Source organism: Podarcis melisellensis (genome assembly GCF_964234715.1).
Source record: "Podarcis melisellensis genome assembly, chromosome: 2".
NCBI lineage: Eukaryota > Metazoa > Chordata > Lepidosauria > Squamata > Lacertidae > Podarcis > Podarcis melisellensis.
The window spans coordinates 93436814-93464561 of NC_138529.1; the positions used below are offsets into that span (position 1 = coordinate 93436814).

At 43.2% G+C, this 27748-nt stretch overlaps 1 protein-coding gene across 2 annotated transcripts in view; it reads left to right on the top strand.

Moving 5' to 3' along the window:
- Positions 1 to 1482: 1482 nt before the first annotated feature.
- PDZRN3 (PDZ domain containing ring finger 3) overlaps positions 1483 to 27748 on the top strand; it is a 177050-nt gene continuing 150784 nt past the window's right edge. Inside the window, exons 1-3 of one of the 2 annotated variants that reach the window (XM_081901455.1) lie at positions 1483 to 2606; positions 13767 to 13853; positions 17251 to 17358. In XM_081901455.1, the coding sequence (XP_081757581.1) occupies positions 1887 to 2606; positions 13767 to 13853; positions 17251 to 17358 (915 nt within the window). In that variant the 5' untranslated portion in view covers positions 1483 to 1886. The remainder of the gene's footprint in view (positions 2607 to 13766; positions 13854 to 17250; positions 17359 to 27748) is intronic. The other variant, XM_081901456.1, reaches the window with a different exon arrangement.

Consider the following 27748-nt stretch of genomic DNA (forward strand, 5'->3'; position numbering starts at 1 on the left):
CTACCATCTCCTTAAGCTATTGGTTCCATTGACAAACTGCTCATACCATCAAGAAGTGTCTCCTAGTGTTCCACCTGAATCCACCCCAGTCTGTTAGATCTAGCCCTGCCCTCTGGGATAGCAGAGAACAAGTTCTATGGGAAAGATATTTGAAGAACACTGTCATGTACCTCCCCCGTCTTCTTTTATCCAGGCTAAACATACCCAGTTCTTCCAATCTTTCCCCACAGAGCTTGTTCACCATACAGCAGACCATCTTCATTTTCCTACTCTGTTATAGTTTCCCAATGTCCTTTTTAAGCATGGTGCCTAAAACTGGATCTTGTACTCCATTGGCTGGACTAGTGCAAGATAAGATAGAGCTATTGCTTCTTGTGAACTGGAAATCACAGTTCCATTTGTGCAGCCTGAAGTGGCATTAGTCATTTCTGCAGTCACATCCCATAGGTGACTTGTGACCGGCTTGAGATGGACTTAAGTCCTGAGGTCCTTTTGACATATACTACTACCAAGCCATCCCATAGCAGCGCAGTTCATTTTATTTTCCTAAATGCTTTTGTCTGATGAGTTTCATTTGGTTAATTTCAGTTTTCCATTCTGTCAAGGTCATTTTGAATGTTACCTCCATCTTCTGAAGTGTTAGCTATTTCTCCCGGTTCACCTGCAGATTTGACATCTCTAAGCTGGTATGATAAAAATGTTGATGAGTACCAACCTTAGGAAGGAACTTCAACAGAATTTAATTAAGCTCAACAGCCCTGAATAGCTCCACAAAACAGAACCAACCCCGGTGCTCCAGAACTCCACAGCTTCCCAGAAACGACATTTCCCAGTTTCATGTATTGCTGAATCTAATATCCTGCCATTCTGTGACAGTGTCACAGAATGATCCCCTCCAATTCCACTGAAAATATGCACTCAGGGCTCCACTGTCACCACCTCCCGGTCCACAAAGAAAAACCCACAACTCTGTAGAACGGAGAACACGAGAACCAAAGAAAGCTGAAAAAAGACATGCCAGAAGCCAGATAACTCTGCAATAAGGAGGAAAGGCAGCTTGCAGAGAGAGGGAGAGACAAGAGTATGGTATGCCACAAATCCATTGCATAAACACCCCACAGCTCCCCTGAACGTCATAAGACCAGATGCCGTTCCAAGAGCATCTCGGAACACAGCCCCACAACAACTCGAGCAAACAGATGAACGCGCACAACTGTGCAAACAGATTCCCATAGCGCTATAACTAAGACCGCACAACCCCCTCCTGTTTCATATCGCCAGCATGCCTTCGCAGAGACGATTGTGCTCACGAATAAACAGCATTCTTAGCTGCGCTGGACAAAAAAGCGCGCGCGCACACACATGAAATTGAGCCAAGAGGGGGGGAGAGGGCGAATGCAGGAGGGGTTGGGAAAGGCTGCGTGAAGGAGGGGCGGAAGGAGAAGGGGTGGGATGGGGGGAAAGTGGGAGAAGGCAGTCCTGCGCTTTCACTAGAATCAATGCGGTAGAGGATTCCTCCCCAGCATTTTCGAGGAAGTCTGAGGCAATTAGTTCAGTCAGTAGACAGCCTGCAGCCAGCCAGTCTAGGCTGCTCCCAAGGACTAGCGGAGGAACCAGGAAAGGAGAGCGGCTGCAGTCATTCCCTAGGATCTCTGCAGTTTGAGGACTTCGAAAGAGAGAGAGACAGTTTGGGGGAGGCTGTGTGGTTCGCGGGTGGGCGATTTGAAATTTTGGAGGGAGGGGGAAGATAGTATTGCAACTCCCCCCCCCGCCACCTCTTTCCCCAAGAGGAGTTTTTGAGCGAGCGCTTGCTTGTGCGCGCGCGTTTTCCTTGGGGGTTTCCGCTTGTTTGCTTGTTCCATATTTTTCCCCCCGTCGGTGGAGCGATGGGCTTCGAGCTGGACCGCTTCAGCGGCGAGGTGGACCCGGACCTGAAGTGCAACCTGTGCAACAAAGTGCTGGAGGACCCTCTGACCACCCCTTGCGGCCACGTGTTCTGCGCCGGCTGCGTGCTGCCGTGGGTGGTGCAGCAAGGCAGCTGCCCGGTGAAGTGCCGCCGCATGTCGGCCAAGGAGCTCAACCACGTCCTGCCCTTGAAGAGCCTCATCCTCAAGCTGGACATCAAGTGCGCCAACCGGGCGCGCGGCTGCGGCGCCGTGGTCAAGCTGCAGCACCTGGCCGAGCACGCCGAGGCGTGCGGCTACTCGGCGGCCCGCTGCCGCCACCGGGGCTGCGCCGAGGTGCTCAACGCGCGCGACGTGGAGGCGCACATGCGCGAGGCCTGCGCGGCCCGCCCGGCCGGCTCCTGCGAGCGCGGCTGCGGCTTGGCGCTCACGCACGGCGAGCGCCAGGCCGGCTCGCACTGCTGCCTGCAGGCGCTCAAGGCGCACGGCGCCGCCCTGCAGGCGCGGCTGGCCGGCCTGGAGAAGGAGCTCAAGAAGGAGGCGCTGCGCGCCGGCAAGCGGGAAAAGGCGCTCCTGGCGCAGCTCTCGGCCGCCCAGCTCGAGCTCCAGGTGACGGCGCTGCGCTACCAGAAGAAGTTCACCGAGTACAGCGCCCGCCTCGACTCCCTCAGCCGCAGCCTCGCCGCCTCGACGCCCAACAAGGTGAATCCGCACCGAGGCCCGCCTTGGCCCCAGCGCAGCCCTTCCTGCCTGCCCCCCGCCCTCCACCCTCTCTCAGGCGCAGCAAAGAATCCCGCGGCATCCTGAACAGGCTGCGCCGGTTTCTTTGGGGCAAACCTCCCCCTGCGCTTCGGTGGCTGAAGCGCCCTCTCGCGCCTCCGAGGAAGCAAGTGGCCCAGGCAGGCTCCCCTCTCTCGCACGCCCCCCGGATGGGACAGCTGCATGTCCCTGCATTGCAGGGAGTTGGCCCGGGTGGTTCTCAGGGTCCCTTGCGTGATTCAGATGCCTTAGTCTGGAAATGAGCTGGGATAGTCGTGGCTTCCAGCTCCGCGTTGGGCAAGAAAGATGATTGCGTCGCGGGGGGATTGGGCTAGATGCCCCCCTTTGGTCCCTTCCAACCCAGTCAAAACTTTGGCATCCCACAGAGGGGCAAAACACAGAAGGGTAAATTACCAGCAACAATAATTAGGGGTCTTGTGACATCTTGATTTTGTGTTTTAAGTTGCCACAAGCCCCCTGGTTGCTGTTGTTGTTGGTAGTCATCCTTCTGCCCCCCCCCTATTGCCACAGTTTTGGGGTCACAGGACCCAGCCTTTGCACAGTAATGCAAGGAGTCATGCTTCTAGTTTTGACCCTTTTAAATAATTCCATAAACAGAATGCTGCAGGGTGCCTTTGCATCCTCCCTTCTTTACACCTCCCATATTCAGACCCCTGGTAAGGCAGTTTCAGGACCCCTACAGGATCTCTGAGAATGTGTCATTCATCACATTCAGGCGAAAGCTAGAGATTTGGCACTGATGTTTTAGTGAGAGTAAATACCCCTTTGGAACAAGCACAACAAAAGGAGAAGCAGCTCCCGGTCCCAAGTGCCAGACTTTTGGCATCCTGTGGTGAAAGTTGTGTTTGTGTGTGTGTGTGTGTGTGTGTAGATAGGTTCCGGGCAGACAGAAGGTAGGGGAGGAGACAGGATTTTTGTTGTTTATTTTCTTCTCTTTTCCTCATTAGTAAGGCTTGGGAGTCTGCTAAGTGGTCAAATCTGTCCCCCGCTTTCCCCTTTGAAATCTATTTTTTTTGCCTGCCTGCCCTCCCCCCATCTCCACCTCCCTCTCTCTCCCTTTGCTTACAGACATGTCTGTCAGCTGCAGCTTCAGCCAGCTGGAAGGCTCAACATGAAGGGCAAATATTTACAGCTAAGCTGCTCACCACTAACTTGGGAGAAACAGGACCTGCCTAGGAAAGGAGGGCTACAGAGAGAGGAGGGGGAAGGAGAGTACTATCAAAACACAAGAGAACTTATACCAAGTTCCCATGTTCACTGTGCTACATTTTAAAAATTAAACAGAATTCTTTTCATAACCGTGACAACTGGCCTCTTGGGCAGTCTTTCAGGTGCTACATTGCGGGGTTTGTTTACTGCAACATCCGTGTGTGTTTAAACACTTTAGTATTTCCTCTCAAACATGGATGAGTGCTGTTTTTTCCCCTGGAAAGTGTTTTCATACTTTTCCAACACACTCTTCCCACTCATGGCTACATTTGATAGATTTAGTGTTTGAGTCTTGTTTGCATGTTTTGGTCAGAGAGAAAGAAAAACATTAGAAGTTGTAAATTGGGAGGCACAGAAAATAAGTCCGTTGAGGAAATCCAGGTCACAATTTCTTTTCCACTCTTCCTCGCCCCTTAAAAGGGGACTTTTATGAACCCCAAATGGGTCTTCCCCCCCCCCTGAATTCAACGTTGATTTTTAATCTCTGTTAGTAACCAGGATCATAAAATAAGGATGCTCCCTAACCTGTGACTTGCTAAATAACATATTATTTCTAGAAGAGGCTTAGCTTGAGCATAAGGTCGCTAGGATCAGCCATTACAGAATATGCACGGAATTTAAAATCTTTAAAACTTGCTCTGATTTCCCAGAATAATAGAGCTCAATGCCAGTGTACTTGCAGGATAGATGCAACACTCTTCAGACTGATAGTTCTCCCACCTTTTCTTAAAAAAAAAAAATCTCTACAGATTTTAGAGAATGGGTTTTTGCACCTTTCATGGGCATCTTATGCCAATGGACAGCAGTTCTTTCAGTTAGAAAGTGTTTTCTGGTGTCCAACTTACGGTAAATCTCTTCTATCTCACCTTCAGAGAGGGTGGAATTGGCTATCCATATGCATGGAAACAACCTGGGATAGCTCAGTTGGTAGAGCGTGAGACTCTTTAAGTTCATGGTCATGGGTGTGAGCCTGATGTTGGACAAAAGATTCCAATTTCAAGGGGATTGGACCAGATGAACCTCATGGCCCTTTACAACTCTACGATTCCATGATTATTATTAGCTACTAAGCCCTATGCAGATGTTCCAAAACCAGCTGCAATCATTGTATGGGGAAGGGAGTAGGATTGCCCCCCAACTTCCCCTGTCCCCAACCCCAATGTATTGATTACCCCTTGAGTACAAGCCTACAAGTTGTATGTGCATATCTGTAGAAGTCCTCCTGTCTATCAGTATGTTCCTTCTGCTCTTGGTTCACATTGCTGGCCCTTATGCTATTCTGCTTGTGGTGCTGATATGTAACATCACTTCTACAACCTGAGCTGGCCTTTTCTACATATTGTTGCGTTGCTGACTTCACCGTCATTCAAAGCAGATCCTGAAACGGGTCTCCTTTTATGAGATTCTGCTGCTTGGGTGACTGTGCCAAAGTGTTGCTAGTTCTTTCTTCTAGTGCTGAGGTCTGAGCTCAGCCCCTACCACTGGTGCATGAATATTCATTGTTTATCCATCTGCTAGTGGCTATCTGGCACTTTCAGAGGTGGTATGTCCCTGCCCTTACCCCCTGTGTTACAGCAACTGTTTCAAATGTCTTCCTTGTTTGTTTGGAATAAGACTGCATTTTACTTACATTGGTGCACACCGTCACTGTAGATAAAGTTGACTCACATTGGGGTGCTGATTTCCACTGAGTTCCTGCTAGGATGCCCCTTCCTGATGTGAAACCAGTGTCTGGATACCCATGAGAGAGTGTGAAATGCACACAGCTTCCTTAATTTCCCTATGCCCTAAGCACTTGAAATTTTTCAAGCCTGATTCTGCAATTCACAGTTGCTAAGGAAGCAAGCTGTGTGCATCTCATAGTATGTTTTTGTGAGTGTCCAGACATGGAGTGATCTCATCACTGGAATATGTAATGTCTGAATCAACTTTTGGTCTTTGTAACTGTTCTGTGGCATTATTAGATTACTCAACTGGGTGTTTTAGTTGCTATTAAAAAAAAAAAAGCACATAGCCCCCCAGATAGTGTCTACAGTATGCAGTGTGTGCAGCAATGTTTTCATCAGATTTATGGACACAGCTGGTTAACATGACTGTTTGTTTTCAGACTGTCCACAAAAAGGCTGTTATGCACTTTTCAGAAAAAGGCAGCGTGTAATCTGCAGAAAGCCAAAAGGTGTCATGTCACCACAAAACTGTGGTGTAGTGCTCAATCAATTACATGTCTTTCACAGCCATTTGGGCAACTTTCCAAGATTAACAGTTTCAGCCAGAAGAAGTGCAATTAGAAAATATACATCTTTGTGCGCTGGAGAATTGTGAAGGAAGACCAGCACGGGGATTGTCCTGCCACATGGCTCGCTTCGCTGGCGTGTGTATGGGGAGGGAATGGCTTGCTTCCAGTATTTTGATCCCTGGATTATTTAATCAGACAGCAATGTCAACATAGTTGTGTGCTGCAAAGGGTAAAGGATATAAGCAAGTGGCCAGGCATGCACACTGGGCTCAGGGATTTTGTAGATTCCAAAATATTCAGGCTAGCTGTAGCACCTAATATGAAACAGTGTCATTCAATAGATTCAACTGCTACGGTCTTGTGACATCAAAACCCAACGTGGTAATGCTACAATTTGGATTGGGAGAATTTTGCGAACATCTTAATGTCCTTAGGTTCTTATCTCTAACCAGATGCCTATAGTCCAAATCCTACAGACGATTTGGAGCTTCCACTTCCAGCAACTGTGGTTTCCTGCCCAAGACAAGTGGGACAAGACCATTTTACTGCTGGTTTGAAAACCTTTCTACCAAATAGTTTGTTCAAGGCTTACTGAAAAGAGGCACATTCATAGTGCCTTGAAATCCTGCCTTCTCGCTTTGTCTAAGACCATCAACTTGTACATTCTGCCATTTAATATCTAGCAGTGAGAAATATTACTCCTACAACACGTGGCTGTCCTGGCATGATTGGCGGTTCCAGTGCCATGCTATATGCTAAGCCGTTGTGCTGGTACAGCAGTCATGTTGCTCCATCTTGGGCACAGCATGACTCCTAGGGTTGAGCCACTTTGTTACTTTAGCTTTTAGTCTGTGTTTCTGATACCATCTTCACGTGTCCCTTTTTTTTAATTGTGCAGAAGTATTTCTGCCTGTGCCGTCAGTGCAATAAGAAACCCTCGCAAATTGAATTTTAGGGAGATGGTAGAATCAATGATAAGAGGTACTTGGAGGAGGGAGTTCTAAGTGGGCTTGGCATGTGACTGACAAGTGAATTTTAAGGAACAACAGAATCTAGAGGGTTCTTTGATTCATATATCTTTCAGGCACAAAATCTAGCCAGGGAAAAAGTCTGACAGCCGAGGTGTTCCAAGGTATTCTAAATCTGCAATTCAATAACATGGAAGCAGTCTCCATTTAATTCCGTGGAGGTTACTTCAAGATTGCATTCTAAGGACAGTATACTTATATAATTCTCTTATTCTCTTCATAGTTTACCTGATGATCACAACCATTTAATTGGAAGCAGAACTTTCCCACTTTCTGTGTACAGTGGGCCCTCTGGATACAAACTTAATTCATTTTGAGGATCCGTCCGCAACCTGAAAAGTCTGTATCCAGAGGTGCCGCTTCTGCGCATGCACACAGTGTGATAGAGCGCTTCTGCCCATGCGTGTGCGGTGAAACCCGGAAGTATAAACTTCCAGGTTTGCCGCACTAGCAAGCTGAAGTTTACATATCTGGAAGGATACGTAAGTAGAGGTACAACTGTACTTAAATGGTGCTTCCCCTGCCCCTCCCACTTCCTAAGCAGCTATTACTGGCAACTGGTAAATTACCCAGAAACCTTCTGTGACTCAGTGGTGAAACTGAACCCCTATTGTTTGAGAATCAGTGTGCTAACCTATTCTAATGGGATTGGCTGAGAAATGAGCAAAGTTACGTTTTTACTCAAGAAGTAAGAACACTCCCAGTGTTCAGAATCAAATGTAGAAGATAGCTTCCTAGCTCCAAAATACTCAGCTGGGATCTGAAACAATTTCCAGAATTATGTTTAAGAGCTTGACTCAGCTGTGGGTAAGCAGCATGCCAGAACGATCAGATTTGTTGTAGAATCAGATGATCTGAGCTGGGTGGGGTTAAGCATGACCATTTGCAATAAAATGCTTTAAAATAATAATAATAATTTAGAGTGACAGTGGTAAGTTGTAAAGGAGGTGACTCTTTTAAGAGCTGTTATTTAAAATGGCATTAATATCAAGATGTGAATTTCAAAAGGGCTGTTGGAGCAACAAGTTGTTAGTCCCTTGTGTCGTGGTGATTTAGAAGCACATCTGCTAGAATTATCACCCAGTTTCCTCCCTCGTATTACTGTGCTAAAATGCAAACAGCGGATCAATTATGGATATGCATGGCAAGCTAGCAGGAATCTTTTTAAATGCTTAGAACGTTTGTTTGTTTTTAACTGCCAAATATTGTGATGATTTTTATTTTTATTTTTTAAACTAGCTGGTTGATGCATTGCAGATCTTTCTGTTTTTCACTCGTCCCCACGATTCTTCTTTTGCTGAGAAAGAATCCAAATCAAGAATAGTAATGGAAACCTTTTTCTTCAAACTTTAATTACAGCTACCATTCTGAGTGCAGTCACAGGGTTTTGTGACAATAACATTCTTATGTTTCCATTTCTGAACTTATTAGACCTTAAAAGTGGCCTCACAGGACTGGAAGTTTTTGCCTTGAAATATTATCTGACGTCTGGGCCAGGGGGTTTCCGGGAAAACAGTTTCACCTCTTATTCCACTGCTCTCCTTTTAGAAGAGTTGAGCATGCTAGAAAGCCAATTAAAGGCAACAAGAGAAAAGGAAAGAACTGGGTATTTCTTGAGGCTGATTTTTGATGCACGATCCTGTATATGCCCACTCAGAAGTCTTAAGTCTCATTTAGTTCAACTGGGCTTACTACAACGTACAGTAAACTCGAAACTTATGTGGGGTTATGTTCCAGGGATAGAGCATAGAGCCCAAATATTTTATAGTCCAAACTCAGTGGATGCAATGGTGGTTGGGATTGCCAAAGTCTTATTTCCTGGATGCCTGACCCCTTTCTATTTTGTAAAAAATTAATTAAAAAAATTGCCAAGTTTGTAAAGCTGAATGTGCACAAGTTTAATGTGCATAAATTGTGTGTCTACTGTCAATGGCTACAGGATTTCAGCTTCAGTGTTACAAATGAGACACGAATCAATCCGTTATGGGGGAAGGAATATGATTGAAATAAGTGAGACTTGCTTCTAAGTAAATAGGATTTGGGGGTAAGAATACGCTGTGCCTTGCTCTACCACTAAACAACATTATAGTCCCAAGTATAAACTGCTGTGCAGTTTTACAAGTTAATTTGGATCTCTAGATTTCTCTAATTTATACCAGCTGATACTAGCTCTGGGCTTTTTTCTTTCATAGGAGTGACAGGAAAATATATGATGGCTCAAGCAACTCAGCAGAATGTTTCTCAATGTTAATATAGTTTGACCGACAGCTTCACACTGAAATGCCAAAACGGTGGAGGGGGTGGGGAGCCAAGCTTAAAACATCTGCATTGCGTTATTAGGCAACAATTGTAATTTATGCCATTAATTGGATATGGAAACCAGACATGTAAAATAACTTCCTCAAATTCGTGTGTTTGTTTATGACATTTTCATCTTTATAGAATCATAGAATTGTGGATTCTGAAGGGACCATGAGGGTCATCTAGTTCAGTCCCCTGCAATGCCAAAACCTTTGGCCCAATGTGGGGCTCAAACCCACAACCCTGAGATTAAGAGCCTCATGCACTGCCAACATGAGCTATGGTGTCTGGGATGATGCAAGGTTCATGTGGCTGCCTTTTTTCTGTTTGTTTTTTTCCTAGCAGGGAGGTTGCAGAGGCTGCTGATGTGACCTGATTATCATCACCCCAGATTAAATTTTAAGATGGCTCAGACTGAAAATTTAAATAATCAAATTAAATATTTTGAATGGCTTTCGGTCATAATTCTTCATTAATAATAATAATACAGTGGGTGCTTTACACCACTATATACATAATACTTTACAAAGAACAGATATGGTTGGCTCCTGTGAGACAGCATTAAAAAAAATTAAGACCTTTACAAGTTGTAATATTTATGTTAAAAATGCACACTGCTTTAGTCCAAAACAATGCTTAACTCATGGTGGGATTGGAAATGTCTAAGTTGTAAAGATTCATGGTTGCCACAGTCAACCAGGCAGTTATCTGGGTGTGTGATTGTCCGTAGCAAATGCTAAAGATACCCACTTGCCATCATTTGTACATAATAATAGTGTTGGTGGGGAGACAGCCCATTGAGAACTGAGCATTCATAATTGTCAGGGTTTCTGGGAGAGAGGAGGAGATGACAGAGGAGACGGAGAGCGAGTGGGAGGAGGGGCAGAAGGATGAGGAAGAAGATGACGGAATTCTGAGGGAATCCACGAGTCTGAGCAGCGAGTCAGAGGATTCTCAAAAGGGGGTTACCTTAATCAAGCAAAAGGGAGGAGAAGGGAGAAGCGGAGAGGAGCCCAGTGGAAGACAGACGCAGCAAGAGGCGTCTCAGCCGGAACGGAGTAAAGGGGGTGGAGTCGTCAGCCTCTCGGAGGGAGCAGGATTAGGAGAGAACAGAGAAAGGGGGTTGGAGCAAGGTGTTCAGCCGGAAAGGGTGGAGAGCAGAACAAGGGGTGGTGTAGCGGTCGAAAGAAAGGTCAGCAGCAACGTACGCGCGCCAAGTTCAAACGTAGAGGCGCGCGGAAGTGGAGAGAGCTCAGGGGAGGAGCCCGGCCCTAAAGCCAGAAGGAGGGGGGAAGAGGCGGCAGAGGATTCAGCCTCAGGCGAGTCACGGAGAGAGGGAACCCAGGGGGGCAGGAAGACCCTGCGGAAAAGAAAGGAGAGGAAGAGGTGGTCTAGAGCCAGGCTATTAAGTTGGTGTGGAAGAGGGGAGGAGTCAGAGGGGACTTCAGCGGTCTAACGTGACAGACGTACGGCCACGATGCTGAACTGTACGAGAAGCAGAAATCTTCAATAAACTTTTCCTGTAAATAAACTGCAACGGAGTGAGGTCTCTTGTGAGCTGGGACCCGTCCTGGGTGGCCGTGACAATAATGATAATTGAGTATCAGTTGCAAAATAATAAAGGAAAACTGGGTTGAGCGGAATGAATTAGCTTTCTTATAGTATAAGTATAATCACTTAGTTTAAAACATAACATGCATTCTCTCTTCGGTATGCAGCAATGAATTGTGCTTTACTTCTTTATTATTTTCATTAAGAAGAGTTTGGATTTGATATCCCGCTTTATCACTACCCGAAGGAGTCTCAAGGCGGCTAACAATCTCCTTTTCCCTTCCTCCCTCACAACAAACACTCTGTGAGGTGAGTGGGGCTGAGAGACTTCAGAGAAGTGTGACTAGCCCAAGGTCACTCAGCAGCTGCATGTGGAGGAGCAGGGAATCAAACCTGTTTCACCAGATTATGAGTCCACCGCTCTTAACCACTACACCACACTGACTCTCACTATTAAATCCCACTATAGGGGCAGAAGCACCCAGGCAATCATGGCGTTTACCGTTGTGATTAAATAATAACCAGAGAGCTTGCTTTTCCAGTGGCTTGAAGGATGCATGACTTCTTCAAGAACCCAAATAGTTGGAATATACAAACTACACATGGCTTGATTCAAAGCCACTTGAGGGGGACATCAGTGTTCTCCATGGTTCCAAAAAGCTTTATGATCAGGCTGATATGAATAATAGTTGGTGTTTTATTTTTTAAAAATGTATCCCTGGCTGGAGCCTTTGGGCATTGGAGTCCAACATCATTTGAAGGGTAACAGGTCCGTCTGCGCCCCCTATTCAAAGTACAGGTGGACCAGAACTAAAATTTGAGTGGCGGGGGGAATAATGCATGCAGTGAGAATTTACAGTGGGGAAAATACAATGGGAAGCAGCATTTGGGGAAGCCATAGAGCCTGACGATATAGTTCTGCTCATTCTAAAAGAAATTTATATTTCATGGTATCAACTTTTTATATTTATGTAAAAACAGAGGTCAAAGTTACTGAGCTGCACCAGTTTACATTACCTTCTCCAGATATTCAGGGCTTAGTCCCTTTTCATTTGTTTCTTTTCATTTCTCTACTTTCTTAGTGTCATTTCATTCAAGTCAGTGAACTTTCTTTGGCACAGAAATGGGTGGAGGGATACGTCAGTTGTTGTATTCTTTGGTATTATTGGTTGGAGATTAAAAAGTACTAGAAGAATCCTCCAACTCTCCCAGGAAATAAAATGCTGCCACTTAATGAATCGGATCAATTCCCCATCGAGCACAGTAACGCCAACCCTGAGTGGAGTGCGTCTTGAACTCTGCTCTCCAGGATCTCAAGTAGAAGTTGTTCCCAGCCCTGCTACCTGATACCCTATTAAGTGGAGCTGAAAGAGCTCAGACTTGAATCCTCATACATCCGAAGCATGCATTCTCCTTCTGAGCTATGGCCTCTCCCTTTCAGAATTGAGAAAGGGGGATGTTATGCTAGCACATGGCATTCCTATATTTGGGAACAAGCTCTGCAGCAGACCAAGGCGACTTGGTCAGGAAACTGCTTCATAGCATGCATGCATTGTTATTTCTGTAATTAAATGTATTAAACATTAATGGAGAGTTTTCCCACAGAGTTTTCCTGTAGGATTCAAAATATTTACTGATGGATGCAGTACTGAGAAGGCATCTGCATACAAATGATTATTAAACTTAACTTTCTTGGTCTAATGGGAGGGGAAGTTGTCATTTACACGACCAACATTCCTACAGATTCTTTGTTAGTAATGCCATTCCACTTCCTGGAACTTTCTTTCATAGGCACACATTATTCAGTTGTAACAACTGAATGCAATCAAACCACTGTGAGTTTTTTTGGTGCGGTGGCTAATCTTGTAGACACTGTGGTATGAGGTGGAATATCAAGCACAGCATCTATTTCAAATGGCCTCCAGGATTTGGTGAGGCTAATTGCCAGAATTGTGTAAAAATGGTTGTGTGCATCAGTCTTTGGTATGGAGAATGTCTCCACAGTTTTTGTCTGCTATCATACTTGGTGCCTTCTTTATCAATTGCTTCCTAATTTATCTATTTATTTTTTTAATCCCTTCCCACATCCATAGAGATTTAGTGCAGGCATCCCCAACCTTCGGCCCTCCAGATGTTTTGGACTACAATTCCCATCATCCCTGACCACTGGTCCTGTTAGCTAGGGATCATGGTAGTTGTAGGCCAAAACATCTGGAGGGCTGCAGCTTGGGGATGCCTGATTTAGTGCAAATGTCATCTCAATAAATAAAATGCATGCAGTCAGGATGCAGATGTGGAAGGACGGCGAGAGAGAGAACCATAAGAAGTCCTTGCATTGAGAGTATCTGTGATGGAGAACCCAGCTGTATTCACCCAGTTACTGCTGAATGTGAACCTCCATCCATGTTTATCTCAGGGAGGTGAGCTTTGCTAAGAATCACAACCGCTAACTTTGGCTTTTGTATCACCAGCATCCCAATCTATTCAGTAAGAGTTTCAGGATGATAAAAACTAGCAACAGCTTCACCTTAACATGAGCTGATTTCCTTGATCCAGTACTGAACCTTCAGGAAAACTTGATCCTCAAACGATTTTCACTGGAATCTGTGGAGAAAATACAGCTCTATGTCCTCAAGTGTTTTTATGGGTAGAAGCCCTCATCAAACACCAGCTTTTAATGTCATTTTTATGAAGAAAAGCCTGCCTTAAGCTTGCCAGTGTTCAAAGAGTTAAATTGACTTTCCCTGTTCTTTATAGGGTGAAGAGACTAAAGCGCTGACGCTTGTTCTTCATCGTGATTCTGGGTCTCTTGGATTTAATATAATTGGTGGTCGGCCATGCATGGTATGTTAATCATTGATGTATATATGTGTTTCTTATTAGTATTGAGACCTTTTTGGGAGTGGAGGGGATGCTGTTAGGCACATATTCTGCTCTAGAAAGTATTATTTACATGGACTATCTTCACTTGAACAAATGCTACCCCTATGGATTGTGGCACATTCGCGCCTCTCATGATGTGTTGCCATAGGCATGTGGTTGGCTGCTGTTGAGAGCAAGGATGCTGGACTAGGTGAGCCTTTGGTCTGTTCCATCACAGCTTTTACTTTCATCTTAGGTAACAGCATAGGGGTGTTCCATCATACGCACTATGAGGCATGTTCTGTCTCTGTTGAACAAGATAATGTTCACATAATGCTAAGCCAAGCAATAGCTTAGTGTGAACACACAGACTCCCAGAGGGGAGACTGCAGCCACTTTGATCCTCTTCTGGTCCTGCTGCTGCTGTGAGCTTAGATATGGTTTGTCTTCGCTTCCTGTCCGAACCCGAGTTTGACCACATGCTAAGCCAAACTGACTTAGCTCCCAGCTCCCAGGAGGACCAGAGGATGAGCAGAACGGCCTCAATCTTGTCCACGGTTCAAAATTCGCAAGGTGCCAGGCACATTTTGCGATGATATATTCTCCCATTTGCGAGCACCTCAAAAAGTCCGGGTGCCATTTTTTTTGTGCCTGGCTGACATTCAAGGATTACTGAAATGTATTTTCTTTGAAGCCTCGAAGTATATGTTAAGGATAGACAATATATTAAGGAGTTTAACAATAAGGAGTAGAGTGTTTTGAAAACTGAAGTACGGTACCAGGATTTTTTTATTGTAAACACCAAATTAAACACATATTAACAATTTCTGATATTAACTATCTGTCACTTATGTGAATTGTGTATTAGTTCATACTTATCAAAATAATGTGGCAGCTAGATGTTCTGTTTTGGCACCCACAGCCCAGGTCCCAGAAGCCATTTGGCTCCTAGCTTTTCTATCCCAGTTTCTAACACTTGTCTCTGGGATACCATGCTTTCATCCTAACATATGGTTTCTTAAACACTGTGTGCAATCTGTATGATGATATTTAGTTTGGGACTTCACAATTTCACCTCAGCTTTTTCTTGCCCTGGGCTTGGGCTTCTTGTAACTTAAAACAAACTCTTCATATTTATTGGTTGTTGTCATACTGTATGAACAAAATCAACAGACCTCCCAAGTCTGCCTTGTAATGTATGAAAGGAGGGAGGCTTATTTTCTTGTATAAAGGTTTCTTTGAAATAATTTGGCAAGTTTGTTGGCTAATGCAGTTTAATTAAACCGTTTCCTTGTATTTAGCAGCATTTTAATGACACTTCTGTGCAATCTCATTGATGCTGCTAAAGATCCCTAAAGATGTTTACCCAATTAACAAAAGTCGCTTGATAGATTTATCTCGTTCACTGGTATATGGTCATAGATGGGATTGGGCTGGGAATTGTCACATTCAGCAAAATCCTGTGTGTGTTTAATCAGAAGTAAGTTATCTTTCGGTCAATAGAGTTTATTCCCAGGTACATATGACTAGAATTGCAGCATAAACCACATATTATGCTATTATATACTTAGCCGCTGAACTGTTACAGATTAGTCTTTCCATTTTACAGCCCAATGAAAGTATGGACTGTTCAGAATCTTTAGGGAATTGGATCAGCCGTAACGAACAACAATTATGTAACACTCTGCTGCCAGATTCATACTTTTCTCTCTTTTTGCAGGGGGGAGTGACATTATGAGCACCATCTCTCCACCCTGCATTGAAAAAGCTTAAAATATGCAAATATTGTACTTATAAAACAACTTTTTTTTGTAAAGTCGCAGGGTTGAGCCAAATGCTCTCCTATTTTGCATTTTGCCATGTGTAGTAAGTTTTTTCCATAACTGTTTGCAGACATTATTTGCCCTTTCTCTCTACTTCTTCACTGTGATTTCTCCACAAGTAATCCCAGCAAGTTAGGGATCCTGTTCTGGATACAATGATGACAAGCTCCTGCGCAGCCAGTCAGTTTTTACTATATCTAACCTTAGTTGATAAATGAGCAGTTTTTGCTTATACTTTTTTTGGACAACAATGAAACACTTTTTCAGTCCTGTTATAGAAGGGCGAACCCCTTTTTTCACCAATCAGTTTTCAGCTCAGTTCTACGCAGCAGTGTTCTGAAACTACCTTGGAGAGTTCAGCTTACATGAGAAGCTGCTTTCTACTGAACCACACCACTTGTCCATCTAGCTCAGCTTTGTTTATACTAACTGGCAGCACCTGTCCAGGGTTTCAGACAGGAGTTTTTTTCCATACTTACCTGAGACCTTCTACATGCAAGGCAGATGCTCTGTGCATAGATCTGTGAGCTCTTGGAGCAACACAAACTTATTCTAAACTTTATAGTTTCCCTAACAGACAAGAGCTGTGATACCAATGCCAAAATCTAAATGCTTTTCCTTAATAAGCATTCTTCCAAGCCTTACCTGGGCTGTGTACCTTCCCCTCCTTTCACCACTATTCTTACACAGTAGGTTTGGGTTGGGTTGGGTTGGGTTGCCCTGCAGGTCACGATAGAACTGCAAAAGGGGAATGGCCTATAGCTCAGTGGCAGAGACCATGCTTTGGGAGCAGAACATCTCAAGTTCAGCCTCTGGCATCTGTTTGGATTCACATGGCTGATAAAAAGAACTGTCAGATATTTTTTAAGAAAATCAAGGGAACAGATGACAGCAACAGATTAAACAACAACAACAACCCAGTAGCTGACTATTGGAAACAAAAACTGCAAATCTGTCAGTTACAACAGTGGTGGGCAGGGTTCTGGTAGAAAACTACAGTTAAATGCTATGAAGGCATGGGAGAAGAGGACATCCCCTGGCACCCAACAGGAAAGGGTGCTTTAAACATGTCTGGGGAGTGAGTGCCACAGGTTAGGTGTTGCCAAAGACATGGGTCTTTCTTCTGGAAGACAGGGATCTTGGGTCCAAAGGCAGAGGCACCTGGAGATCGGCATCCAGTAAGGTTCATGTGGGGAAGGATGGCTCTCTCTTCTCTTCCACCTCTGCCTTTAGGTGAGACCACTGGTGGGCAGAGGAATGGAAGAACCTCACATTCCCTCGCTTTCTGTTTTATCTGGAAAATCCGAAACGGTGGCACCTTTGAATGGTGGCAAGGTAAACACCTACCTGTCTGTGGCTGCGTTTGGCATTTACCCACAGAAAGTGTGAGCGTGCTATACTGCTGGGGCAGTGGGCAGCAGTGTACTGAAACATCCATATGCCGTGCAGTGCTTAAATGGTGACCAGTGCCATGAATTCGACATGCTTCAATCTTAACCGGTGTTTACATTCTTCTCTCCTTCCCCTCCCCATCCCAATTTTCTTTCTTCTCAAAGGACAATCAAGACGGCTCATCTAGCGAAGGAATTTTTGTCTCTAAAATAGCAGACAGCGGGCCTGCTGCTAAAGAAGGAGGGCTGCAGATTCACGACAGGATTATTGAAGTAAGAATGCTATGTTGGATCATTCCTGATGGGCAGAATTCCCTCTCTATTCTTTTGTGTATGGGATACCCAAGGATCTCTGGCCTGGGAGAGTTGTGTTGTGGGTAGCAGAGGCTAAAAGACCGGGCAGCTCAAATATGCTCAACTTGCTTCAGTGCTGACCTTCCTGGCTTTAGGTACAGTTCTTATCTAAATATAGAGGCCAGATTATGGAAGGTATGTGCATGTCCTGGCATTTTGAGGAGCTAGCATGTACTTGGTATGCTGCAGTTATTTCTTTCTGAAGCTGTTGGAGACGTGAAGTTATTTAGTTAAAACCATATGTGAAGGCAAGTATCTGTTGTGAGAACTGTGACTTTATTTAGCTTGGTTTCTAAGGCATTTTTCCCCCCAAGAGGACCAAAATGTTTTGAACAGATGATAAAGGACAGAAGCCCCTGTTAAGTGAGCTTTTAAAGCACATTGTGATGAGCTTGCCTGAGAAATTCCTTGAAGGGTTACTGAGCACTCTTTTTTTTTTTTAAGTTCGTAGTCTGGAGTTCTTCCCATTTTCCTAACATTTTGACTGTTTGAAAAAGTTGTTCCTGTTGTCAAGATCATTACTTAAGATGATAGTTTGAGCTTAAGGGGAATGTTTGATTTATGGAACGGAAATCGGCTAACTGCAAATCAGATTCCATTGTTGTCTATATTAGAATTTGTTGATTTTCTTTCATTGTTGCAAAAGCGGGGAAGTTGGGGAACTACTTTTATTTTTATTTAAGGAAAAGTGCTGCTTTTGTAGCCAAAGATAGCATGGAACAGCCAGTTTCCCCAAGACATGGAATTCCTTTGCTCTTATGTTCTGCAAATGAGCAATAAACAGCTGTTAAAGATTTTCTGTTGGCAAAGTGTGATATATATATTTGCTATATTCTGCGTGGATAAAGAAAACTGCATTCAACAGTGTTTTTTGTAAGAGAAAATATTATGGAGAACATTTTGTGCTAGAAAGCATGTTTAAAGGTGCAAATGGAGCAAGCCAACACACATATTATTATTTTTTAATTCAACTGATTTCAAGTTATAATAAATTTTGGGGCAGGCTATCTGCAAAAACACCTAGTTGGTGGGCATTCATGCAATCCTTTCAGTGTAAAATGTTTTGAACTGTAGGATCTGAAAATATTTTTGTTCCCTTCAACCACTCCATTAGCAGTGGATCTTTGTCAACTTTGCAATACTTGGGGACATGCACAAAAGAGTGCCATCTCTGATTATCTTGTTAATATTGTGCAATATGTAGAAGCAGGATGGAGGCTCAGGTGTGTGGCAAGAGAAGAAAGAGGGTAGAAAGGCTATATATGAAGCAAGATAAAGTGAGCACTAAATACCTCATCTTGCCCAGAATAGGAAGGCTCCTGACATTTGCCTTCTTGAGACTTTTCAAATTAAAGCTGAATGCAAACAATAGTTGAAGGTGGTATGATAAAGGCATTTCTGCGTGCAGTATAATCTGTGCAAATTTACTTGAAAGTAAGCCCCATCATGTTCATGTAGGGGCAGAGAGATGTTACTCTTCATTTTGAAGAAGTAAATCATACAGACAACCTTTCATCGTCTTTGAATGTAGGTGCTGGTGAAAAATAAACTGGCTGTGAAAATAACAGTATAGGTGTGTGTTTCCTTCTACAAAGGAGCAGCTTGTAAATCACTACATAATTTTACATGTACTGCTTAGCTTTTGGCTATGCATGTCCACACGCACAGTGATGAATCTCACCTTAATAAGTTACTCTCCTGAAACAAAAACGGAATATCTCTGCAGTTTAAAGGTCGTTCATTTGTGCCATAATATTAACAGTTGATGATTCTCACTCCCCAAAGTGGGTTTGTAGCGACCAAAGAGTAGAAATTGAGTTCTGTACATGTACAGAAAAATGTTAAAAGAATAGTGGTACTTAGAGTGGGGGAAATAAGCATGTCATTTTATTAGCATCATCATCAATTTCCTGTGTGTGTCCATTGAGCAGAAATCTTCAGCCTTCAAAGGCTCATGATGCCTGTATAAGTTATCTTCAGTGCATTGCGATAGCCTTAGCAGGAAGAGGGAGCTTGTGATGGTTGAACGTTTGAACCATGTTTTATCTCTTTAATGTCCAAACACATTAACGCTATCTGGACTCCCTCACAGAATCCAATCTAATGTCTGAGGGCAAAGATACATTTCAAAGGTGACCTTGTCCAGCTGAATAAAAGAATGTGGAGCTAAGGAATAGTGATGTCACCGTAGTTATTAATCAGTCGACGAAGGTGTCTTCTGCTGAGCAATTGAAACATATTATATTAGATTTATTGATCTGGGTCCTAGTTTTATCATCCTGGCTAACTAGCAGAGTGGAGACAGCAATCCACTCTGTAGAACAGCAAGACGGAGTGCTGTCTTTTAAATAGCAAGTTACAGTGCAATTTACCCCATGCTGCTCTTCAGCAATATCCATTCATCCAGGTTCCACTGAATGAATGGAGTAGTTCTTTGCATGTGGTAATGATAACCTCTGAAGGTGCCTCTGCATGTGAAATAAGACAGTTTAAAAATGTCTTTGGCTGGTTTAATACTCTATACAGGCTCAGTTTATTGCCCTATACTAGTTTTCCATGAACATGCTAATCTGGGACACTGTGTTCCTTTCCACTAGTGTACATGTTATCTGAAGTGTGGATTGTACAGGGTGAGCCCTTTAAAAGAGGCCCTGAGAATACAGAGTACACGTGTTCCACAGGGCCTCTTTTAAAAGACTCACCCTGTAGTTAGTGTCACTAAAAATAAATAAAAAATCTACCGTCTGGTAACCAAGGGCAAGTCTTGACTATAAGACCTGGTTCATTTGGAATGAAACAGTCTACAAGAGAGTTTGGATATAATGCTAAGCTAGGGAGGAGCAAAGTGGTGCCATTATGATTAACGATGATGTGCAAACAAGGCCAATGCCAGGATGATCCTGGAGCAATCTTCAAAATGTAAAAGAAGAAGAAAACTTAATAGCAGAATTTGTTTAATTGGTATGCTCCAGGTTTTTTTTGGGGGGGGAATGTGCTGCAGTTAGGACAACTAAGAACAAGTTGTGGTATTTGGGAAGATTTCAGAGCCTGTGCGTTGTGTGGAAATGGCATCCCACCTAGCCGTCTTCCAGGCACTTCTAAGTTGCAAGTGCAAAATCTGCAAAATGATGGCTGTAATTTGGAGCTCGCCCTCTTTTAAAGCCATTCAAGTTGGTGGCCACCACTACATCCTTAGTTTAACTATGTGCTGGGTGGATTCCCAATATCAAAACTCTCATTAACACAGTTTTATTAAATGAATGACCTTTTCTATCAAGATCAAATGCTTTCACACATTGCTGAGCTCGTGGAAAACCCTCCATGTCAACACTGATATGATTTGAGGGGTTTTTAGTGATCCGTAACATCAGCTAGGAAACTACACCTTATGGGCACTTTCAAACAATGTTCATGTATTTGCAGAGATGGACACTACCTCATAAATCAAAACGTATTTTTAAACCCAGAGTAGCTAGCAACCTCTTAACTATTGTTTACATGGTCAAAGGGCAACTGTGAAGTGAACCAAGTTGAAAGATATAAAAGCAGGCTGTAATGATGCAATCAAGCCATAATAAATAACCCTGAAGCCTGCTGATTTCTGTGGCAGAATAAGACACGTGCTTCCATCTTTTGCACTAAAATTAAGGAGAGTTAAATGTGCTTACCTTTGCTTGGATTGCACCTTAAATAATTCAGAACCTCACAGTTGTCTCCTGCTTTCAAGTTAAGTGATTAGTGTCTATTGTGGAATGAATCTGTCTTGATAGCCGATTCATAATTACACGTGTGTCTTGTTAACGGATATGCAATGATGTCAGAATGATAATTAACAATGTTGTAAGTGAAAACACCCAGAGATTCCCTCCTTGCACAAAGAAAACCCAAGTCTACTGATGTCTAGACCACACGAGCAAGTCATAAGGGACATACTTAAAAATAACTTCAATATACAAGCCCAGAAAGTACGAAGTTTGAAAATATGATGCACAACATCATTTCTCCCCCTCTATCCTTTATCCATAAGCTCACAAGTTTTTCAGAGTTATTATTTTTAAAGGCTTGAAGGCATAGATTTCTTTTCATGGGAGAACTGGGGGAAGGCAATTTTCATTATTGCAGTTAGTGAAGTGCTATAGCACTGCTTGAGTGAACAAATATTTTGTCTCTTCTCTCCCCTCCCCCCACACCCCAGTGTACGAGATAACTTTTTTTTTGTTATGCTACTGGTACAGTTTCCAGGGAGGATGATTGCATTTCAACTATTAATAGCGTCTGAAAAAAGAATAGCGAAGTCATATCTGAATTAAAGGCTGGATGTTGCAAACTGGCAGAAGATGAAACAGAGAAGTAATATATTTATAAAGAGAAAAATCTGTAGGCCAGAGTGAAAACAGGAGGTCCATTTTTTAACCCTAAAAACATTCTCTGGGATAAAGCACTCTTCAATATTGCCTCAGTCTGACTTGAAGAAGGCAAAAAGAAAAACCAAACTGATCTAGACTTAAGAGAAGAATAGAACAATGCGGATATAATTAATCGCTGTTATTATATTTCCGTTCCTTTCTGATGCAAAAAGGGGGGCAAATCAACTGGGGGGGGGGAATTGGAAATAGGGAGAATAATGTCTTCCAGCAGAGCTGGTCATATTAAACACCTATTTTTTAAATGTACAACTAAAGGAGAGTGTCTGACTTGTAAGCCAAGCCTTAGACAAGGACCTTTCACAGATTAGCAGCATTCCATCGCATGCCCAGTTTAATAGAAAATTCACAGCGTGTAGACACACTGTGTGCCAGGGGCATTTCATTTCCACCAGGGCCTGGAAATATCTCTTTAATGGATCTTATTTAAATAAGAAAAGATGTAATTAGGCATCTATATAACTAAAAAAAAAGGGGGGGAGCCACTTATGATAAGCATAAGGTTGTCATGGGTAGTTGTCTCTCTAAATTTGCGTTATGCCCTGCCTGCTCTGCAAGGAAGCTGTTTTGTGTTGTGCTACACACACACACCCTTGACAGACATTTGATGGCTGGTGTCCCCGTGACTCTCCCAAAATTTGAAGTGCACTGACTGGTTCAAAAAGGTTGGCCACCTCTAATGTGTTTAGCCCTTTTGTCCCAAACAATCTCTTATAATGCTACAGAGTCCACAATAACCTTTTCATACTAATCACAGTTTAAAATGTGAATATTGACTCTCCAGTTCACATACGTTCTATTGAATTGATACTGAATATCATGGATTCTAAATATATGCATACAGAAATCCAACTTTGAGTCTAGACTATCTATGGTGGAATGTGACTGCATAGGAAAATGCATGTACGACAGCATCCAAGGCATAGATTGAACTGAACAATGAACAGTCGTAGTGAGTTAATTTCACACCAGCCAACTGATTTTTTTATAGTGGGAACTGAAATTCATAATAAAATGAATCCAGTGACTTACTTTGGACGTTTCCCATTCTGCTGGTCAGCACATGATAAAATGTTTGTGAACAGTGCTAACAAATCACCATCTAAATTGTGCTAAGTGAAGTTGATAAACATAGAACTGAGATACTGATGGTATAAAAATGTAAGAATTTGGAGGTTTTTTCACATCTGGATTAGTTCCTTCAGTTTTATGTAATCCCCTGTATAATTTTCCACATTTGAAGCCAAAGCCATCATGATTTAACTGTTGGATTTTAATTGGTGGGCTTGAACATTCTTTTTGAGACTCCACAGAGCAAACACTGCAGAGGTCTTTCCCTATCTGTAGTATTATTTCATGCATATCACAATAATTGGGCAATCAGGCACAATCATCCTTAATTTACTACATGTGCAGTAAATTACCATGTCAATTGTATGAAGTGATATGAATAGAATTGGCACAAATAAGCTAAAAAGCTATTAAATATTCAGAGCGCTGCTCTTCAAAATTATTTAAATATATCCAGTGTGGTTTCATTTTGTTTTAAACACTTGGTCTTCAGGAATTGCAGTAAGATCAATATAAATAGTAAAGATACTCCTGAGTTTTGTACAAACATACTTAGGTTTCGGCAGAACTGGGTCTATACGAACCTTAAAATTTCAGTAGTTGATTCATAGCTTTTACAACAACAAAACCAAATGCTACTCCTAAGTCCAATACTTGGTTAATGATGTCTGAGAGGTATGTAATTAGGAGGGTCAGAAATAGGTAGATTGCATATTACATATTCAGTAAGATTAAAAGCTTCAAGTTTGGTCCATGTTTTTTCAGCTAAAGTTTCCATGCCCACACTTAACTGATGCCATACCAATAGCCCAAGACACATGTTCACATGTGCTGTGTGGATATTCACTAGGAGGCACTGGACATAGTTGTATCTGGGTGGAGTTGAGGAGTATTCAGTTGCTATTCTTCTCTTGTGTGAGAGAGTTCTTGTTTAGCTTCTTATCTGGTGTGCCTCTCAAGATTTTTAGAAGTCAGATTCTCAGGTCTAAGAGCATTTAGCTTCCTGAGTCAAGATAGGTTAGCCCAAACGTTGACACTTGAGGACCCCTAAGCCATTGGTCACCAAAAGGAACTATGATTCCTCTGCCAGTACAGGCTCAATGTGAACTTAGTGCCGCCAATACAAGGTGGCTGCTCACCAGTTTCCTTCTTCAGAGACTATTGTATAAGCCTTCCATAGCTGAGGTTTATATCCACTAATGCCTGTGCCAAATGAAGGCTCTTTGATCCCTCCAGAACTTTGGGGGACCCTTTGGAGGGGAATGTGGGCTGCAGGGGCTGGGGAATCAGCACAAATTACCCTCCTTCTCTGTTCTGCTGATCAGAGCCTCCCCCAGACCAAAGAGTGTTCCATCTGCAGATGGACAACAGTACCCACCTCAGTAACTACAAGGTCTGAACAGCACTTGGGTTCGTCCACGTAACACCTATGAGTCTCTGATTAGCGCTTTGAAAATTTGGAAACGGCAAAGGGCTTCCATGTTTGCACAGGGAATTAACCATCTTTACCCTCAACAGCAGGGGCGCGGGTGGCGCTGTGCTCTAAACCACAGAGCCTAGGGCTTGCCGATCGGAAAGTCAGCGGTTCAAATCCCTGAGACGGGGTGAGCTCCCGTTGCTCGGTCCCTGCTCCTGCCAACCTAGCAGTTTGAAAGCATGTCAAAGTGCAAGTAGATAAATAGGTACTGCTCTGGCGGGAAGGTAAACGGTGTTTCCGTGCGCTGCTCTGGTTTCGCCAGAAGCGGCTTAGTCATACTGGCCACATGACCCGAAAGATGTCTGCGGACAATCGCCGGCTCCCTCGGCCAGTAAAGCAAAATGAGCACCGCAACCCCAGAGTCGGTCACCTTTACTTTTACCATCAACTGCAGTTTTATGTGCTGTGTTGAAACTCACCCCCAGCTTCAAGGGTGTGTGGGTGGGTGTTTTCTTGGGAACTGTGTGCTGTAGAACAGAGATGGGCCAAGTTCTACAGGTTTTCTATTTCTGGTTATCCCTTTTCCATTTGCGTTTGGTTATGACAACCTTAGCCAAACACTTACAAACAAAGAAGGGGAGGAAGCACAGCAGAGTGGTAAATTAATAACGGTCTTCTTCAAAACCATCTTGTTTCATTTTAAAGTATTTCCACACATGGATGGGAGGTTGCCCATTTCTCTGCATCCCCTATTGTTTCCCTGCACATTGGCTTTCCTTCTGCCGCTGAAAGCTTTGAAGGTACAGTCTGCTTTGCAGCAGGCGAGTTACTGGCTCCTTCTGTTGCAAACCTTTTCAATAACTGGAGCCGCCTTCCTTAACTCTTTACTAGTTTTAATGGTCTTGTGGACTATTACATTCGTTTCCCATTTTGTCCACTCTTTGAAGTGTGTTTCTTTGCTGCTATGGGGATGGTGCAGTTAATTGGTAAAGGACATTCTTTATAACACTCCGAAGCAGCAGACTCCAAAAATTGCTGGGGGCGGGCGGGGGGGGATGCATACAAAGATGTCAAAATCAGATAGATAAAATATTAGCCTCCTAGAGAGTCAAATAAATCTCTGGCTTTATAGACTATTAAAGTTGCTTTATCTTCGCTTGTGCATTGTGGTATTGTACATTCAGATTACAGTAGTCCCAGCACGCCGCCTCTTCTTTGCTTAGTTCTTTCTGCCTTTGGCTACATTAGGGCAGCTAACAATATCTTGGTAACTTAACACTCTGATAGCACATTGTTAAAAATCTGTGGATAAGCAAAGGCACTGTAGAAGCTTTTTTGTTTAATGTATTTAGAGCGGAGCCTGAAGCTCCAGCCAACGACACTTATGTCCCTTTGATTTTGAATGTTGGTTGTGAGTTAAGCCGTTTTCCAGAAGTCATATGATGTTGTTCTTTATTCCTTTCTGGTGAAGTGCCTTAAACCCCAATGTCCAATGGAACAGATAGAATCTAGAATCCTGTGTATGGGGAGGATTCTCACTGTGACAAGTGGATCCCCACAAGCATCACTATTTCCCCTTAGGAATCACTTCACTGGAGCAAGGCCAGCGGGTGGAAATAAGTAGGATTTATTTGATTGTAGCTTACTTTGACAATTTAATATTGAGATGTTTTTGCAAGTGGTGCCATTTAAAAATAAATACATTATTTACCACTTGGAAGTATAATGGCATCTTTATGTTTGCTGGTTGTGGCCCACTTTCTGCAACGATTTCCTTCGTTTGATTAAAATGAAAACGCTACGCTTCATCGCTATTGCTGTTAAACCACCATTCCCCTTATAAAAATTTCCCTACTGTCTTCAGGAAGTCTTGCCTTTATCACATATGCTTAATTAAACAGAGCTGTCAATGAGGCGATAAAACATAGCAGAATTCACTTGGGAGCAAAATGCAAATTTGGAGCTATAAACAGAGGTCTTGGGAAAGGTCTTGACTGCTTTTGCCAGTCCAATTATCACCCAAGGTCATTCATATTCTCAGCAAATTAGGTGAGGGAGATCATCTTCCAAGTGTGAAAGTAAACTGTGAAACAAATGCTGACAGGAAACAAAAGGCTGTTGTGTTATATTTTTCAGCCCTACTGCTTAAAAATGTACCCCCATCAGTATTAACCAGTGCAGTTTAAACTTGCAGGCTGCTAAGTTAATGCACATTGAAAATATCCTAGTGGTGGTGTTGTTTTTTAAATTGTGGTTCAAACAATGAGGAAATACAGAGTAGGCTCCTGAATTATCTTGGGCCACATCATCAGCGTGTGAAATTCCAGGACTTTTAAAAACTTCACACACATACTGTGGCCTGGTTCGCACAGTCACGGGTTGTTTCACTAAAGTGTGGCTTGTTTGAACATCCAGAGCAGCAAACTAGCTGTGTTGTGAATCCATGCTTTGTTGTTGGCTTATGAACCAAGTTTTGTTTTAACTATGGTTTGGTGTTATGTCCAAACCGTGCAGCCTTCTTAAGTGATGGTTGCTGTGGCGATCTCATCCTAAATGCTCACAAGTTACAGAGTCATGAGGCAATAGCAGCTTTGCAGATCCAAAATGTGGCTTGCTTACATCTCTGTGAAAGGAGTCATTGTTTGTTGAGCAGACCCTGCTCAGCATTATGTGTGAAAATGTCACGGAAAATTTTGATTTGGCAGAATATTCATTAGTTTTTCAGGGCTAAAAATTAGACACACTTGTTCACACAAGCCTTTTTTTAAAAAAATATGATGCAGTCAACATGCTGTTTTCCGTGGTTTTGGCATGTCCTATGTATTTTGCAGTATGTGTTCACATTTACGTCACCATCGTGTGCAAAGTCCTGGGAAAGTTAACCAAAACAGAATGTGAGGGGAAGATGAGATGCAGCATTTTAATGGAAGTTCAACATTCACTGGAAAGTTCACTGTGTGAAATATGTTTATATGAGTGGCTCACCGTCAAGAGCTCTGTCACATATCCATGGAGCTTGGTGTTCACTGTGGCCTTGGGCAAGCCAGGTATCTCTGTGGCTCATTCGAAAAGTATCAGGAGTATCAGGCCTTTCTATCGCTTGCCAGTGGAGGAACCAATGTCTTTCCTAGCACATTTTTTTGGCTCACACCTCAAGAAATGACATAATCCTCTCTACATAATGGCAACGAACGTGCCTAGCTATGATTCAGAGGATTCCAGTTGTGTGTAAAACTATAAAAGATGTTCACATGAGCGTGCAGAAAGGTGATACATGGGTGCATATATGATACATTTAATGCTTATGTTCTCGGCCAGTAGAGCGAGATGAGCGCGCAACCGCAGAGTCATCTGCGACTGGACCTTACGGTCAGGGGTACCTTTACCTTTAATGAAT